Below are 18,024 nucleotides of genomic sequence, written 5' to 3'. Positions count from 1 at the left end.
TAAGCCTAAACTGGGTGCTTTCATTTGGGAACACAAGACAAGTGCAGGGGTGAGATTAACACTTGAGATCTTGAGCGACTGTTATGAATAATTATTTATCATTCCAGCATCATGTACCACCATCAATACTGAATTTTAAAGTATATTCTAGTATCAAATCAGTTATTCATTTTGCCACTCCCAGAATTTGCTGCACTCACTACTTGTGAATTTCAAATAAACCTTGCTTGCCCCCAACATTGTCTTCAAGTTCTCTTGGGATGACTGTAATACCCAGGAGAAATCAAAACCAAAGGTTATGCAGAATTTAAATTTTGAAGTCATGGTGTACAATGGGAATTGTGCAAGTGGTGAGAATGACTCTTTCATGAATAGTTTCGTGATTGTTTCAGTTTCAAAGTTGAATAATAAATACACAAAATAATCCAGTCTTTAATATGCATGTAAAGTTAAGTCTTATTTGTCCAAAATAGTTAATTATTTGCTCTCCAATGCAAGATGACAAAAAAGTAGCAGAATAATAATGACCCTAAATATGAACATCGGCAGCGATGGAAAAGCGTCTGCATTAAAAATTAATTTGTTTTAAGTAATAAAAAAACCGTACAAAACCGATCTTTTATACAAAACTCATATAGCTTAACTGAAGATTCAGATTATTATCTGATAGAATAGTACTTTTTAAAATAAAAATGTCCAGAATATTTGAGGTTACGAGTGTGTTTGACAAATTTGACACGTCTTGAGGGAAATTATTTCTTGAAGTATTCATAACAAAATTATCCAGAAACTGTACATTGCGTCGCAGAATTCAGGTTAATTTCAATGTTCAGTTCAATTTCAATAAATTGTTGCATTTGGTTTGTGGCGCGAAAAAAATTCCGTGGCTATGCTCCACTATGTTTTTGAAACATTATAACAAGGCGTGCTTTACTTACCAGAGGTCTTTTCATCGTTGTTTCAAGAACTCAGTTGGTCAAAACAAGAAGCTCAATGCGAACAGAGAGTCGTGAAAGCATGAAAAATTCCTTCACAACCGTGACCAAATGACGCTGTTATCAGGACAACAGAGGTACGAAAGACTGGGTACGAAAAATTGCGACGTTGCTGAGGGAGGGGTAGGTAGGTGGGGGTAAAACTCTTTTTTTTTTTTTCTCTTTTGTTTGATTTTAGACATCTGACTGGCTACGAAAGAAAAGAATTTAAAGCAAACTCGTGTGAAAAAAAGGCGTGGAAACGGTATTCCGCTTTTGATGACGCTGTTGATTACAGTCGACTCTCGCCTTGCGGACACTCCGCTATAACGGACACCCAAATAATACGGACAGCAGATAAATTCCGGGCAAAAATAAATTTCAGATATTTGACTGAAATAAACTCCCGCTATAACGGACTCTCCCTACAAAGGACACTAACTTAAGGTACCTCCCGGGGGGGGCACTTGGGTATTTTTTGGGTGGGTATGTGCCGCCCGGGAATCCAAATTGGCACCCCGTTCTAAAAAAAAATTCCCGTAAAATTGATACCCCGTTCTAGAATTCGCCCTAAAAGTGATACCCCTTTCTAGAAATGGGCCAGTTTTTATACTCCGTTCTAAGGTGCAAAGAGTACAACAGTTTGCTTGTTAACGCATTGAACCGTATTTTTAAAAGCAATCTGTCCTTGAATAATTTCAAATGGCTGCTTACAAAACTGGAGCTTTCGTGCGTTCGAAATATTATACCCCGTTCTAGAAAACGCCTCTGAAATGGATACCCGGTTCTAAATCAGGAGCTTCAAAATCACGACCCCGTTGGGCGGCACATACCCGTATAGGTAATGTATGGGAGTACCCCCCCCCCCCCCCCCCCCGCCGGGAGGTACCTACAGTGTATTGACGTTAAGTATTGACGTATTTCTGTTATTTACATGAGGCCCAGTCTTCTCCGAGACGCGCTGAAATCGAAACTGCAATGCGCAGAGCAGGGGATACAGTTTCAGTTTTGCAAGGCAGAAGTGTCGAGAGAGGTGGGAATATGCGTTCGAAGAGGAAGCCTTTTAAAGACCTTTAAATAATAATGGAAAGAACACCCCTCCTTAGACATTCAGCTAATGGTAAGAAATGACAAAAATTTATGTTGCTTATAATATATAAGCTTAAGTTTCTTATACGTGCTGCAAGTTTCAAAGCAGCTTGTTTAGAGAGTTGAAACTAATCAAGAAGGAAAGAAGTTATAAACGGAGTTGCAACTATACTCGTGATTAACTTCCATCAGTATAGTTAATTTAATGTATTGGACTTAGAAAAAGTGTAAATAAACGAAAAAAATTCGCGCCTTCTAATTACATGCGTGTTATAAATGAATGTGCACGTAAAACGACTTATTATTCCGTCTCGTGACCCAACTATCAACCGGAAGTAGAGACGAGTACGTGAATAATCGATTCTTTTAGATATCGTAGGGTGTGCATGATTATGACATGATGAAACATGAAATCTGAAACATGACAAAGGTAGCTTATACAATGAATATAGTTACATCGCTGAAAATTTCACCAAAGGAAATCAGAACTCCACTGATATTTCAACTTGATTACCTTTCAAGAACTGCTGCTGAATTTTTCTTTCTAATTCGTTAAGAGTAAGGGGAGTTTATGGTGCATGCAAACTAATTAAACCTGTTGCTTTTTTTTATATCACCTGTTGTTAATTGTTGATATCGTTATATTTGATTAAGTATGCCGGGTCAACTCAATATTCAAGTATACAGTGGTTTATTACCACTTGATCCAATAAATGTTGCTTTGGGCATTAAGCAATTGCGCACTGGGAAGCTACTGTTTGGTGGTCACTCCAGCTAATCATTGCATAGCCTGCGTAGCAGGCACTAGAAAATAAATGAGCGCAAGAAAGAATTAACAAGTGCACATGAGGGAGTAATGCTCTACTTGCGTGTCTCCCTCGCACGCGCCCGTTCTTTCTTGTACCCAATCTCCTAGCGCCTGCTGTGCAGGCTAATCATTGCAATGACTTCAGCATGCCGAAAGCCCAGTGACCATTACCAGTGACAAATTGCCAAAGCAACCTTAAATTTTTATTAAATTAGGTATAAACTGTATCACATGGGTTTAATCAACTATCAATGTCAATTTTTAGGACGACGATACTCCCAGATACCAAGTAATGATGAACATTCTGAATACTCTGTATATAGCTACTGTGGTGATAATTTTCCACAGCCAGAAAAACGGTCTTCACGATCAGGAACTGTAGACACTCAAATAAGCGTCACCAGTGACGAATCGCCTCCACTAAGAAGGTGCCATCGGCCATTATTCATAATTGTGGTGACAATTGTACACTGTGCACTTATCATCTACATTTGTGTGGCTGGTGGAATTGAAGATATTAGTTTTACACCCTTTGTTATGAGTGAATCAGTCAACACTTTTGGCTTTATAGCAAATAATAATAATGGCTCAATGCACAAGGAAAAGGTCTTTAGGTACTCTGGTGTCAATGGATTCATTGGTCCCAACTCTTCCTTTCTTGTGACTGTAGGTGCAAAATTTGGACCGGTAAGTTTATTAGCAAAAGTAAACTTATTCCACAATGGTGTCAAAGTTTGTTATTCTTAAATGTCTTAATGATAACTCGCCCTTGATGCCTTATGCCTCAAGGTAAAATTTCTTTTGAATTCTGCAAGTGCAAAATCACATAGGACATACAATCCAAAGGGGAATAAAAGGATGTATTGCCCCATTTAAGGAAATCCAGAATCTCCAATTTGGGACATTTTTGCTGTGGAATCCAGAATCCTGGGCTTTGGAATCATGAACACAGGTCAAGGAATCCAGAATTCCATTAAAAAATTGGAATCTAAATTCCACTGACAAAGAATCCAGAACTGAGTACCTGGAATCTTGAATCCCAGGGGGGGGGGGGACTCCCATATGAAACAGACGGGGATGCTTGTCGGAAATTTTGAATTTAACCCCTAAAGGAGACCATCTGGGCGTGGCTCAAGCTTTTTGTGACCCCTAAAGGAGACCAATCTGGGCGTGGCTTAAGCAAATTTTGACCCCTAAAAGAGACCGCTTAAAAACTCACAAATACGACATGCAATGAGTTTTAATGATATAAAGACATAATCATCGAATGCTTTTATCTAAAAGTAGTTTTTGAAAGCATTGCCATAAATCTCAAGTTCTTTGCAGAACCCTAAACGAGACCTTGGCGGCTTAAAATATTGGAGCTTTGCCCAGAACACCCTAAGCGAGACTAAAATCCAAAATTTACACCCCTAATCACCCCCGTCTGTTTCATATGGAAGTCCCCCCCCGGGCTTGAATCCTCGCGATGGAATCAAGAATTCTAGAATGATAGGAGGATTGGACGTGGATCAATGCCTGGGTCCCACTCCTTCTGCAGTGCCAAGGAAATTTTTTTTCTAAGGAGCCCCTCCGTTAACTCAAGGCATACAAAGAGAGCCGCACCTATACCCTCACTTCAGTGTCTTTTTTTTTATCCTGCCATGACTCAGGAGGGCATTGGCTGGTGAAATAGAAATAAAAGCTAAATCAACACAGGGTCGCCTCTTTTTGATTCAGGATATCCCAACTTGGGTCAAGCTTATTTTAAATGTTCCTCCACTTCCAAAAGTAGATAACTGTGGCAAATCTCTGTTTATATAAAATGCTTTTAAATTAAGAAAAAATGAAAAAGTGTTCCTAAAGAAGGTTTCTCTGTTATTTTCTCCTGGATCCACCCACTATTTCTGTGCTTACTGACACTGGCCCTTCCTGCTCAGAATTTTTATCTCTGGAACTGCATGTTGTTGATCATTCCTTTGTACAAAATTTCAGCAACAATTATTAATTGCATTTATTGATATTTGATTTACTTTTTATGTATTAACTTTTACCAGTGCATGAAAAAATTGGAAGTTATTGAAAATAGAGTCAAGTCAATAGAAGAGAATGAGAGTGATTTTGTATGCTGTTCCTATAATGGGGAGTGTGGAATGATGAAAAATGCAAGGTACGGTGACATATTTTGTAATTTTAATGATTGCAAAAAGCTTATTGAATCAGTTATGAGATACTAGAAACATCCTCAGGCCTTGTCTTATTACTTGATTGCCTATATGCTCTGACACAGAATTTTATCTTTTTTCCATCCTGAGTAGCCTTCGAAAACAGCTGTGTTTCTCCTAGCTCTTCTTCACTGGGGACATTTTGCGTGGAGGAAAAGAAATTCAGCAGAAATTCCATACTGATGATGTAAATCAATGTTTACTTAATAAATCTGATAGTCATGGGGTTCCAAATGCAAATTTGTTCAATTTTACGTTTCTCCTGGTCAATTTTTGTAAAGTGTTGACGTATTCATCTGCGAATGAGCCCCAGCAAAACTCAAATGCTTCTTCTAGAGAAGACTATATTCCACAAATATTGACTGTTTTGTTAGAGATTCATCGCATTTACGTTTGACCTTTGGGGCCGTTTGTCTGTCATTTGTGAACAATAGCTCAAACAATATAACTACTCTGTCAACCAATCAGTGCTTCTGACTGGATTTTGGACAGATTTGATGTCATCAGTGTGGAATTTGTGTCGCTGAGTCGCAGACATTCCTCCTCGCAAAAACTCCCCAGCGGCCAGGAGCGAGGGAAAACGGCTGCTTTCGCGAGCTAGTTGTAGGGTGGGAGGGTCCGCTTAGTCTGTTCCCCTCCAACCAAATGCATGTAATTGCTTAGAAACTGAAATTGGTACTACTGAAGAATCACTTGGGGTGTGCTTGAAAATAATATTTCTTCTCCAAGAAGGGTGCAATAATATATTTATTAATAGCCCCAAAATAGCTTCAGTGATGTGCACAAGTTTAGACTGCTCCAATAAAAAAAATTACTGAATCTGCCTATGAATGAGACCCTGTTGCTCTTAGCAAATTGGTCCTGATGTTCATGGAGAGCTATGATTTTTATGACTTCTTATTGTGCTACTGGGAAGTTTGATGACAAAGAAAGGGGCACTTGTTTCTTATTTTGTTGAATTGTGTATTTCAGCTGTCCGGGTGTGGTCATTGATTCCGAGAACTGTAGTTCCAATAGTGTGAATTGTACCCATGGCATAACACTCAGACCCTGTTGTCTGGGTCTGTACTGCCAGTGTCAAGTGATTTCCCAGTCAAAGTGTTCATTTCAAAGAGGTCACTGGCACAAAGACAAGGTAAGGCGAAACTAGGCCTTTCCCGATTGTGCTCATTAAATCCTAAAAAAGTGCTGGCAAAAATGGCTAAAAAGTGCTCAAAATCTCAAAATAGTGCTCAAAAAGTGCTAAAAGTTGTGAACAGTTACCTCTAAGCTTTTCTTAATATGTTAATTTTTACTGAAGTAATTAACAATCTATTTTGCGTAGTGTTATTCGACAGGTTGTTACGAAAGGTTAATAGAATATAGAACAATAATATTTTTAAAAAACTAAAGCCGGTTACGAATTGTAAATAAATTCAGCAGTGCTAGCATCAGATGATTTAGACATTTGAGATGACACACGCATGATACATCAGCCAATCAGAAACTTCATTTCTCACGCTCAGTGAGGATAAGTCCACGTGCCTTTCCATGACAACGGTCTTTTATTCTTGACAACATCATTAGTTATTCAAATTTATGACCTGGAACACGATTCTCGTTGCGAGCGACACACAGTTTTTGCTTTAAAATTTTTTAGAAGACATATGTTGCTCGAAATTTGCTTGAAATGTGAAATATTGCTCAAATGTTGCCCAAAGTGCGAAAAAGTGCTTAAGGGTGCTCAAAATGCAAAATAGTGCTCCAAACTCAAAAAAGTGCTCAAAAGGTGCTCAGCGCAATCGGGAAAGGCCTAGGCAAAACATAGCATTGGGCGTGGCTAAAGTTGGCTTCTTCTAACAATTTCAATTCCAGCATTTTTAGCACGTTATATGTTTGATTGATGGGGGATCACCTAACTACCACTCTGTGTCAATTGTTTCTTTCGTAAAAATAAAAAAGTTCTGGTCACTTTCTTGACATATCAGGTCACCATAGCAACAGTATGACCTGTTGAAAAAAAAAACATAAGCAAATTTTCCATGCAGTCAGAATTTCAAAATTTATCCTTTCATTTAGTTTAGAAAAGATTTGGGAGTGAATTCAGGGCAACCATGAATTTTAAAAAAAGTTAAGGTGGCTCTGAACTCACTCCCACAATTTTTTTTCAAAGCTAAGCTTGGTCAAAAGTTGAACTTAATCATGCTAGTCACTTAAAAAAGCAGGCCATTTTAAGTGCAAGTTACTGCATTAAGGAACTAGGTTACTTTTTCTCAGAATTCTATTGCACAAGTAAATTCACCATTATGTTCCTGTCCCAGTTGGGCCATTAAGCTAATAACAAACTGGCAGAAGATGTGCTGTATGAAAATGGGAAAGGTGAGCCATAATGTAAATCAGAAAAGCACGATTTCTCTGTAACTTTGGAAAATTTGAGGTTAATGCTTTTGCCAAAGGCAATGAGAGAAGGGAGGTTTCTTCTGTATCCAGACTCCTGAATAATCCAAGAGAGTTGGTATATATTATGAAGCATGTTCTTGACTAACTCCCATAAACATCAACTTACCAGAAAAAGTTTAGGCTTTATTTTGTCGCTCAAAATGATATAGCTTCTGTGCAAAGATGTGAACTGCCTGGAAGGGATTTGTGCAATGTCTAAAGGGAAAGACAAGACCTCTGGTCACCAGTGGTACAGGCTGATCACTCCAATATTCTTACATCTTGGTAAGTTTGATTTGGTTAATTTTCAGCCATGCCACCGAAAATAGAAGATTTTAATTCCAATAATTTATCGCAACTGAAATTATACTCTATTTAACAGAGAATTCACATGAGGGCAATTATGTAGAAAAGTAGTCAGATTTTTGGTGATTTCTTTCAAGTTAAAGCACTTGAAGATATGAAGACTTATTTTCCCAAAACTTTTAAGAAGTTAAACTTTTTTGATTGTATCAACTTACAAATTATTGCTAGAGACTGATTTTTGTCACGTTCTTCTTATTGGTTAACCCTTCACTCCTTGTCCACATTATTACAAGATTAATTGTCCCTCCAACTTTTGAATCAATGGAGGAAAGCCTACCAGAAACCCATGAACAGAGCTGGCAACTCCAATGACAGGCTAAGGCGTTTCCACAGACCTGTTTAGTTTTAGACTTGAGCACATTTTCCCGCGTAAATGGAAACTCTGTTTTGTGTATGTGGGTAAAAGAAAGCTAAACGTCATTAAAACGTCAAAATGACCATTTTCAGGTCTGTGGGTTTTGCTGACAGCTGGTTCGCGGGACTTAAACTAGATTATAAATTGGCGCCAAAATCGTTCTTAACATAACCTGGTCCATAAAATCGCTATGAAACGAGAACATGGAAGCTGCTTGTTTTTGGTTGTGGGCTCCTGATCTTTCCATTCAAATAAACCAGCTCTTTGGCAGACTTTTTGCAATTGTCAAATTTTACAGAAAGAAACTCATTAGTTGTTTCTGTTTTTCTCCTCCCCCCACCTTTATTGCCTCTGTCGTGGTCCTTTTTCATGGCGGGATCACGTAAGTATAAATATTCCATACTTAAAGATAAAACTTGTACTCTTGTCTCTAGATGTACTACTTAAAATTGGAATTCCATCTTTGTTTTTTCTCTGTCAGGTATCATTCATTTGGTCACCAATCTGTTCTTCCAGATTCCAGTGGGAATACTGATTGAGAGAGAAATTGGGTAGGTCTTCAGATCTCTCTTTAGAAATCACCTAATCGGAAAAGGAACGTGAAACAGTAAGAAGGAATATTTGAACTGGGGCTGAGTTCACACAAATTATCGACCGGCTGAATAAGGGCCTGTTTACAAGGAGAGAGGGTTACCCTAGCAAGCGGGTTAAAGTTAGCCCTGGTTTACAACCAAATTTCACAGGTAGGGTTACCCTATCACCCGGGTCAACTTTACCAGCTTTCAGTGAGCTTTGCCGACGTGTTTCGTCATGCATGACATTCCTTGTAAGTGTTACTGCCCAAGATTTGAAATAATCTTGAAGTTCTCTATGAAAAACACGTTAAATTCACGATAGAAAGGGAAAATACTATCATCATAGACAGAAAATAAAGTTTTATTTTTTAAATGATTATAATTAAGTTCAGAAATTGGATAACGCCGTTCAAATTGGCACGATTTTTGGTCACGCATGACAGCGGAATGTTGACCCGGGTAAGCGAGTTATCCCTAGCGGAGCGTTTACAAGGCAGGTAGGGTAACCCTCTTGCTAGGGTAACCCTACCTGCCTTGTAAACACGTCGTGTGAAAAAAGAAGAAATATGCGAGTCCTAGGGTAACCCTAGAACCAGGGTTACCCTCCCTCCTGGTAAACCGGGCCTCATTTGACCGGACATTCGTTCACGCGTTAGGATTCAGTATACTTTTTTGCTCCGTTCACACGAAAGTTTGAACGGCTAGGCATCTAAATCTTTGTACGCTTAAGGTGGTTCCGTGTAAATGGAACAACTAAACGCACGCCGACGTTTCAACCGGGCGAAAATTCGCCTTTGTGGCTGGTTGATTGTTAGATACAATTTCCAAACTTTCTGTATTACCGTTATGTTCTTCAACGTACAGCTGTCGGTGGCTTGAACTCAGTCCAGGGGCGATCCAGGCGATTTTTCTCAGGACGGGGTACACATCACAACTGAGGAACTACCATTTTAACTACCATTTTACGGCGTTTTACAAAAATTATTCGACCCCCGTCTCAGTGTTTTACTTCAACACCAATAAAATATATAATAATAATAATACCAGTTGTATTGGAAAGCCACAGGTCATCTGGGGGGGGGGGGGGGGGAGTGCGCACCCCTGCACCCTACTACTACTGTCACTTTCATTTCCTTAACTTCTCTTATTATGGTAGTTAAATGTTAAATACGGACATCTACGGAGCTAAATGTATCGTTCCTGTTTTGGAATGAACCGTGTTTTTTTACTGCTTAGTTTCCACATAAGCTGCCGCCGCTGTTTGTATCCGTAGATTGATAGAAATCTCTTTCCAAGTGGTTTTATTTCGAAGGCCGCGTAGCAGTGGAGGTGATGGTATAATCAACAATGGGTTCAACGTAATATTCCTCACTTCTTAAGTTATTAAGTTCAATGTTAACTTTGCTACGTCTCGAACTATGAATGGATGAATTTATGGACGAATTCAACTTTTTCTTCTGTAATGAAAACTTTTCGCCCTGGAAATGCCTTAAACTATTTGATTTTGTTCACAGAACTGTGCGTATATGCTTGATATACTTGATAAGTGGAATTGGTGGGAATTTATTTTGTGGACTATTCAACCCTCTTAGTCCACAGGTGAGTCCATTTGGTCGAAACCCAGAGTTTTAAAAGTGACCCGAAATTCCCTTTAACCCTTTAAGCCCCAATATCCACATACAAATTCTCAAAACTGGTCTTTATACATTTCCTTAAGAATAAGTTGAGAGAATTTGGTAGAAGATCAAAGCATTTTCTCTTTGGTGATCATTTTATTAACTCTCATAACCATTTCTCTTGGTAACATATGGATATTGTTAGGAAAAAAATTGATCTTGGTCACTATGCCGCCTTGGAGAAGGAAAAAAAGAAAGAAACAACGAAAGAAACGATGACCCCTTTTTGATTAATCACCTCTTTTAGTAAATAAAATTGTTTGTGTGGAGAGAAGAACCTAGAGGAAATTTCTGAGTTCCAGATTGGAATAGACCTTTTTACCGATACAGCGGCCATATTGAATTAATTGGATTTAAGAAGTATTATGGGATGCCCAATTGGCATGAGCACGATCTGATGTACTCGCATCAGTATTTACGCGGGCTTTTTGAGCCAATCTTTTTTAAGTTTTCCTAGAAAAGATTGTTATGGGAAAAAAGATCGTTGTGCCGTGTTTGGATGTAATAATGATCGCCGTTTTCCTTAGAAATATACACTGAAGTTCTCTTTTTGCCCGAAAAGCGCGCGTAAATGTGAGTAAGTGCCCCCTGGTTATCCCATAATACTCCTTAAATCTAATAAATTCAACATGGCCGCCGTATCGGTAAAAAGGTCTATTAAACAGTCACGACCTTCCAGACACTAGTTGGATGCTCTAACCACTAAGCTACCTAGAATTCTAGTGATGAGCAGGTCATTTTTGGGCTGACATAACGACCGTATCGTGCAGTAACATGCAAAATGAACAGACGAAAAAAACTATTTTTAAAGCTCTTCATAGTATTAACATCGAGTCTTTATTACCGGGTAAACTTGTTTGCGACGAGTGAAACCCTTTTGCATGGCATTACTGTTGAATGGTACGTTTTGTTTTTCATGGCATTTTGAAAACGATATTGATGATTTTTTTTGCCGGTGACAGCAGCAACTGTTTTCTTTGAAGGTTGGCGCGTCAGGTGCACTGTTTGGACTCATTGGTTTACTGATTGTTAAACTGCTTCAACTAAGACATGAAGTGAGGCGGCCTTGTTGTGAAGTGCTCTGTCTGCTAGGCGTGGTACTGATCAGTTTTGGTAAGTATAATAACAACCTGCAAAACAAGAATACTGAATCACTCTGAATAATACCATCATCTGAAAAGTCTCTCTTAGAGTCAATACTGTTGTACACAGATTTTCTTGCATTAAGCGTCGACCACAGTTTCTCATTAGCCTTGTGATTGACTGCAGCCTAGGTCACCGAAATGATCACAGAGTGTTCGAAAACTCAAGTTTCACTGCAAAGTTTTGACCACTATTGCTGGAAATATTTGTATGTCGTGACTGTTCATCAGTAGGTTGACTGAAACTGATGTGTGCAATTCCACAATTGGTTTTGGTTCCATTAAATCCTGTAGCAGACGTTTTGCTTCCGGAATAGTCCACCTCCGAGTTCCAAAAACCCTCACTTTCAAAATGAGGCTAGGTGCACAACCTTTCCTGTGAAAATGAGTTTTATTTGCATGAGAATGAAAAATGATTTCCATATCAAAGGCTGAGCACCTACCCTCGTTTTGAAACAGAGGCCCGGGGGAACTCGGAGATGGCCTATTTAATTTTTTGCCAAATTAAGAGTAAGTGTGTGGCTTCATTTTGAGTCGCTCCCTGCCCTTTTAAAGTCACTTATTTTACAGGCCGCTGTATAAGAGGGAATGAAGAATTATGCAGATTTTGGAGGGTGTCAACCCCGCCGACCCTCTTCCTCTTCGATCTGCAAAATAAATAAAATAAAATAAATAACGAGTTACAGGTAGCACATCCACTAAGTGTTTCTTTGTCTACTGATTTCTGGTCGAATTGGAATTTAAAATGTTGGTTTTTGAGGAGAGGGGAAAACCGGAGTACCCGGAGAAAAACCTCTTGGAGCAAGGGAGAGAACAAACAACAAACTCAAACCACATATGGCGGCGACGCCGGGATTTGAACCCGGGCCACATTGGTGGGAGGCGAGTGCTGTCACCACTGTGCCATCCCGTGCTCCCCAAAGTTAAAATTCATAATTCAGTTCATAATTCTTGATGTCATTAAAAACCGAATCCAACAGCTGCTGATGATTCTTCCTTATCGTAAGGAACATTTATACCTCGTAAACTGATGATGAATTCCCCTTTTTAGCCTTGGGTACTTTACCATACATTGGAAACTTTGTGCACATTGGTGGTTTCTTGTTCGGACTGTTCGCTTCACTGGCTCTCCTTCCGCGCACGAATTATCGTTGCAGGAACTTAGCAGTAAACAGCTGTGTAAAGGCGATTTTTACAACACTGCTTCTCATCTTATTGGTTGGTATGTGTGTTTTGTTCTTCTTGGTGAAGAACCCCAGAACATTCTGCTCGTGGTGCCATTATGTCGATTGCGTGCCATACAAGAAGGACCATTTTTGCCCGAGTATGAATTCTGACGGTTTTTTAGATAATGGAACTTGACGCCATGTAACGAAAATGTTTAGAGTCGTAGCTAACTGTACGTCAGTAGGCATTCGACTGCGAGCAGTCTCCCTTCCGAGATTTAGTGAGAGGAGTGCACGCATGCGTGAGCGTCGAGCAGCGAACCCGCGAGACGAGAAGAAAGGCCCGTCTCGCGTCTTCAGTCAGCTGTCTGGTCATTCTCGTGTCTCGCTCGTTTCGCTCAACGGACTAACAAAAAGGAGAGACTGCTCGAAGTCTAAGGACGCATTCGTAAGTGAAAAAAATATAGAAATATAATAATAAACAGAAGTAAGATAGAAAAACAAAGCAGAGGAATTAAGCGGAAAAATATTTGAACTTCCTTCAATTAATTTTCAAACCATAATGCAGTGTGTTTTTTCCCGATTTTGCGGCCCGCGATAACTGCTTGCAAAACACGATATATCCTCCGTCGGCAATCTTAGCATACTGCTACGAAACGCAAACTGAATTTCATCAAATCACACGCGTGAAAACAAATGGATTTGGCGACGGGGAAGGATTCCCACCGGATTTGGAAAACTTTGCATACCCTTGGAAAATCCTAGCCACGCTCGCGATTTCAGCAGCAGAGTGTTTGTAATTTAAACCTTGCTGCGATTACGACATTTAAAAATGTCGAAATGCGAAAAGGGGAGAACGAAATAGATTCTGTTCGTAGTAGTAAAAAATGACGCTATACTTCAAATCAGGGTAGGGTTAGATACATTATCTCGGCATAATTTTGACATTTTGGGGGGCATAATGTTATAGTCGGAGCATCGAGCATAATGACGGCATAATGGCTATTTTTTTCAGCGTAAAGAGAATGATACTGAAAAAATAATGATAATTACATAACTGTACCGAGAAATTTTTACTTTCAAGTGCTTTTAGTGAGGATTAACATATTCAAAGGGTTGCTTGCGACTTTCAATGTCTTGTTGCACCGCTGCATCATTTTGTCAGGCTGCTAAGACTGGCCATTCGTCTATCCATCATGGCTGCCAGTTCGAAATTTGTAACTGATACAATAAAATGTTTTATTCATGTCTGCGGGGATGGAAAAGGGCATCAAATACAGCCGAGATCAGGCGAGCATAATTTTAGGCATAATGCTGTTGTTTTGAGGGTGACGCTCAAAAGCATCCTCAAAGTTTCGAGCATAATATCTCTAACCCTAGCTAATGGCCTATCACCTGCTGAGCGTCCTCGCCTTCTCCTCGTTTCTTAGGGAAAAGTCCAAGGGACGAGCTTGCCTGATGAACCATGAGCAAATGATATAATTTATTTTGATTTATGACAAGGGCTTACCCCCAGTGAAACTGGTGATTTCATTATAGGCTTGACTGAATGTTTTTCTTCTCACACTTTGGTGAATTAAAGGTCACGGTAGGAAATCGGTGCATAAACTAAGAGAATATGTTCCGATTAATTTATTGAAAATGTAAACTATCGTATTTATAGTTGTAGCTGAGTTATTTTTGAATAGAAATAAACATACTATTATAAAATAAGTATGGTTTCATGTCAAACATTTTCCCCTTGTATTGTACTGGTGAGCGGTTTTATCCATTTCTTTGTAATCGGTAGGGCAATCTAATAACCACCAAAAAATTCTCCACTACTGTTATTCACCGAGTTTATTATATGGCTTGATGAAGCCAATACGTTGTTCTGATTGGCTACCTGAGCGGGCGAGATGGGCCTATCTTCAACATGGTCCGCAAAAACACACACAACAAAGAAGACGACCTTGGCCAAGATTGCACGCTTGAACTAGCAAAACGATGGATTTAATTATAATATGGCTCGTTGGGACTAGCCTACGTCGCAGATTTAACCTCGGTTAGTAAATCGGTTAGTAACGTTTCGCCTGGGGCGCAGGCTACTTGGGGTTCCTGTGGCTGTTGATAGTGTTTGGCATGTGGCGAAATAATGGCGGGAAAATTGAGCGGGAAACTGTAGCCGCTTCTGGACCGACGTCACGTAATCTGAGAAGCTTATCATGTTACACAAAAGGTGAACTCTTCTTCTTCGCCTGCTCGCCGATGTTTTCTCCCCTCTTTCCGTTTTCTATGTTTTTCCGTGAATTCGACATAGCAAAAGTAGATTATTAATGTTATTCTTCCACTTTGGTCTTATGGGCCGCCGAATTTAATGTTCGAAATGGTAAGAAGAAGTGGATCATTCAGCAAATGTAGAGTGATGTGGTCGGACAAATTTACGTGGTCACTACAGATCGCTCGAACACGTGTCATGTTTATAAACTATTGTATACACCTATACCAAGTTGACGATACGTAGAAAAGAGGTAAGGTTCTCATCTGTTTTATTTGAATTAAATGTGTTTGGGGAAAAGCGTTAATGGTACCGGTTGCACAGCGAAGTGAAATTCAAATATATTTGAGACATTCGAGACCACGAGTTTTGAACACCAAGTGGCATCCTACGACAGGACGCTACTTGTAACTGAAACGGAAAATCACTGTATATACCACAAAGCTTGAAATTTCTTTTGCAGAATCAGAAAAAAATTCCTGACATGCATTTTTTCCACTGTATATCTCCTTGCAAGATTTTCTTACCGTGTACGGTCTGTACGGAGAGGTCAGTCAGTGACAATTTACATCCCTACCCCTCACCCGTCTCCCTGCAATTTTGCTGTGAATAGGTAACAGCTTGGAGAATTTTTAGAGTTCCTTCTATGATAATTATGATGATGATAATAATAATAATAATAATAATAATCTCTCATTATTGTTATTGTTATTATTATTATTATTATTATTATTATGGTTTATTAATTTGCTACAGCGCCTTCTAACATATAAATGATCAAAAGCACCTTACATTTTCTTCATAATTGTTAAATTTATAAAATGAATCTATGATAGATAAAACTGATAAAAAGGAAAAATGCTGATAAAAATACATTAAAAAACTTTGTAAAAGCTAATCTATAGAGGATATTAAACGGTGGTGCGAAGATTTGAATTTTATTTTCGAGTGGCCAAACAATATTTTACTAAACAAGCGCAGCAAGTGAATAAAATATTGTTTTTGCCACTCGAAAATAAAATTCACATCTTCAAGCCGCCGTGTAATGTTCTTTTTATTATATAGACAAAAAGACATTGATAAAATACTAGAGGGAAATTGCCGACATTACGTCATCGATAAACTCACGTGTGAAATTATGGAAAATAAACCACTCGGGTCCCGGATGCAGTTTTTATGAATTTTACAAGTGGTATATTTTCCAGTAAAACACTCATGTCTATATAATAAAAAAAGATATGTCTTGACATGTCTTCGCCCAGTGATTCAATATCATGGATATGCAGGGGAAGGCTGTTCCACAATGCAGGGGTGGTAGCAGAGAACCATCCAGCGCCTAAAGTTACCAACATGCACCCCTCAGGACATTCTAAAACAACAGAGTGGTGCAATCTTAATGAATATGCCGAACAGGACCTTATGCTGGCTAAATCGCTAGGTGACATGCCATGTACACTGTATGACCTCAAAAGTAATTACAGCAGAACCCGGGTAACTCAAACTCTGAAGGGAAACTAAAAACAGTTCAAGTTAGCAGGGAATTCAAGTTATTGGGGTAAATTTCTGTGAAATTTTGATCAGCTGGGAATGGAAATTTAGGTCGAGTTAACGGGGAATTCGAGTTATCTGAGTTCGAGTTATCGAGGTTCTACTGTGTTAAAATTTTAAAATAGATACGATAAAACACCTGCAACCAATGTTGCTCAAAGAGAACTGGCGAGATACGGTTTTACTTCCTAGTGTTCATAATAAGTCTTGTGGCAGTGTTCTGGACTTGTTGTAGCTTACAGATCTGATATTTGGGCAGCCCATAAAGTAAACTATCACAAAGAGGAGCCAACAATAATTGTTTGCCTATCTGTTATACATTGACAGGGTTGCCACGATCAGGGGAAAACAAAAATTTTTCCAGGTCAAGGTACAAGTGCAGAATTTCCATACTGATGACATGTCTCTACCCAGATCTGGCATGTGACACATTCTCAGTATGGAATTTCTGTGCTCATTCCCCAGACATAATTTCACAGCAAACCAGTTTGTTGCAAAGTGTCAGCTGTTTACTGCTACCAGCTTTCCTGTGTCAAGGTGTAGAGTGTTTCTCAGGCAATAAATTAAAGTGCGCTAACTTCAAAGAAATTTGAGCCAATAGCAACCATCAAGCTTGTCTATCAACATAAAATCAAGCTTGAGTACAATGCTTAAATCCCAAGCCAGTGATTTCTTCTAGAATGCACTCTCTTCCTTGTTCTGGCAAACTGCCAAGAGACATCAGATAAAGTACAGTCAGCTCTCACCTTGCAGACACCCAGCTATAACGGACACCCTGATGAAACAGACAGTAGCTAAATCCCCAGCAAAAACAAATTACAGAGGTTTGACTGAAATATACTCCCTCTATTACGGACTCTCGCTAATGAGGACACTAAATCGAGGTCCCTACAGTGTCCTCTATAAAGGGAGTTGACTGTAATACGGGTTTATGTCTTCTTTTTTGGGTAGGGGGTATTTGGTGCCTTTAATCTAAATAGGCTTCTTCACACCTTTACATGCCACAAAAACAGTGATACCAGCCAATGCCCAGCGTCCATTCGGCGGCCCTTTTGGTCTGAATCCGATAGCATCGGCATGTATTGTTGCAATTCCTTTGGTCTAAATCATCTCACATTGTTCTAAATTGTCTTAATTAAATTACAGTGAAATGCGAGTGACAGCATTTTCACCTGTACAATGTACCCAGTTAAGTCTTATTTGAAGTCATGGTTCACTGAACCTGGTGAACCTCTATAAGTTGTTCTCTATGTCATTGTGTTGAAACATTTCACATGTTTTCTATGAAAAAAACTAAAACAAGGTTTTCTAGTTACCTAAGAGCAAAAGTTAAGTACCAGGGACCACCGGGTGCTGCTGGAGCACAGCCTGGTGGTAGACTAAGACCTCGCCATATCTCATCCAAATGCAATTTGTATGGACCAAAGGGACCTCTTTCTCGGCAAA

The 18,024-nt window shown here is 39.2% G+C and overlaps 1 protein-coding gene across 2 annotated transcripts; it reads left to right on the top strand.

The window, feature by feature from the left end:
* The first annotated feature begins 1,957 nt into the window (after nt 1-1,957).
* LOC140943186 (inactive rhomboid protein 1-like) lies at nt 1,958-14,482 on the top strand. 2 transcript variants are annotated; one of them, XM_073392254.1, is made up of 9 exons: nt 1,958-2,094; nt 3,137-3,558; nt 4,908-5,020; nt 6,048-6,210; nt 7,664-7,778; nt 8,696-8,765; nt 10,304-10,388; nt 11,449-11,578; nt 12,659-14,478. In XM_073392254.1, exons 1-9 carry the CDS (start codon nt 2,058-2,060, stop codon nt 12,967-12,969), a joined length of 1,446 nt encoding a protein of 481 aa, XP_073248355.1. In that variant the 5' UTR covers nt 1,958-2,057; the 3' UTR covers nt 12,970-14,478. The 2 variants fall into 2 exon arrangements, with proteins under 2 accessions (XP_073248355.1, XP_073248356.1); XM_073392255.1 differs by lacking the exons at nt 10,304-10,388; nt 11,449-11,578 and having other exon boundaries at nt 12,659-14,482.
* Nucleotides 14,483-18,024: the final 3,542 nt, after the last annotated feature.

This window comes from Porites lutea, chromosome 7, assembly GCF_958299795.1.
Source record: "Porites lutea chromosome 7, jaPorLute2.1, whole genome shotgun sequence".
Classification (NCBI taxonomy): domain Eukaryota; kingdom Metazoa; phylum Cnidaria; class Anthozoa; order Scleractinia; family Poritidae; genus Porites; species Porites lutea.
The sequence above is the reverse complement of the archived record's forward strand: the minus strand, read 5'-3'. Positions and strand labels throughout refer to the sequence as shown.

Bases quoted from the DNA above. Each gene is read 5' to 3' on its own strand.
- LOC140943186 (XM_073392254.1), top strand. From the start codon at position 2,058: ATGGAAAGAACACCCCTCCTTAGACATTCAGCTAATG. The intron at 8,766-10,303 runs GTAGGTCTTCAG...TTTTGTTCACAG, and splicing joins CTGATTGAGAGAGAAATTGG to AACTGTGCGTATATGCTTGA. The intron at 11,579-12,658 runs GTAAGTATAATA...TCCCCTTTTTAG, and splicing joins CGTGGTACTGATCAGTTTTG to CCTTGGGTACTTTACCATAC.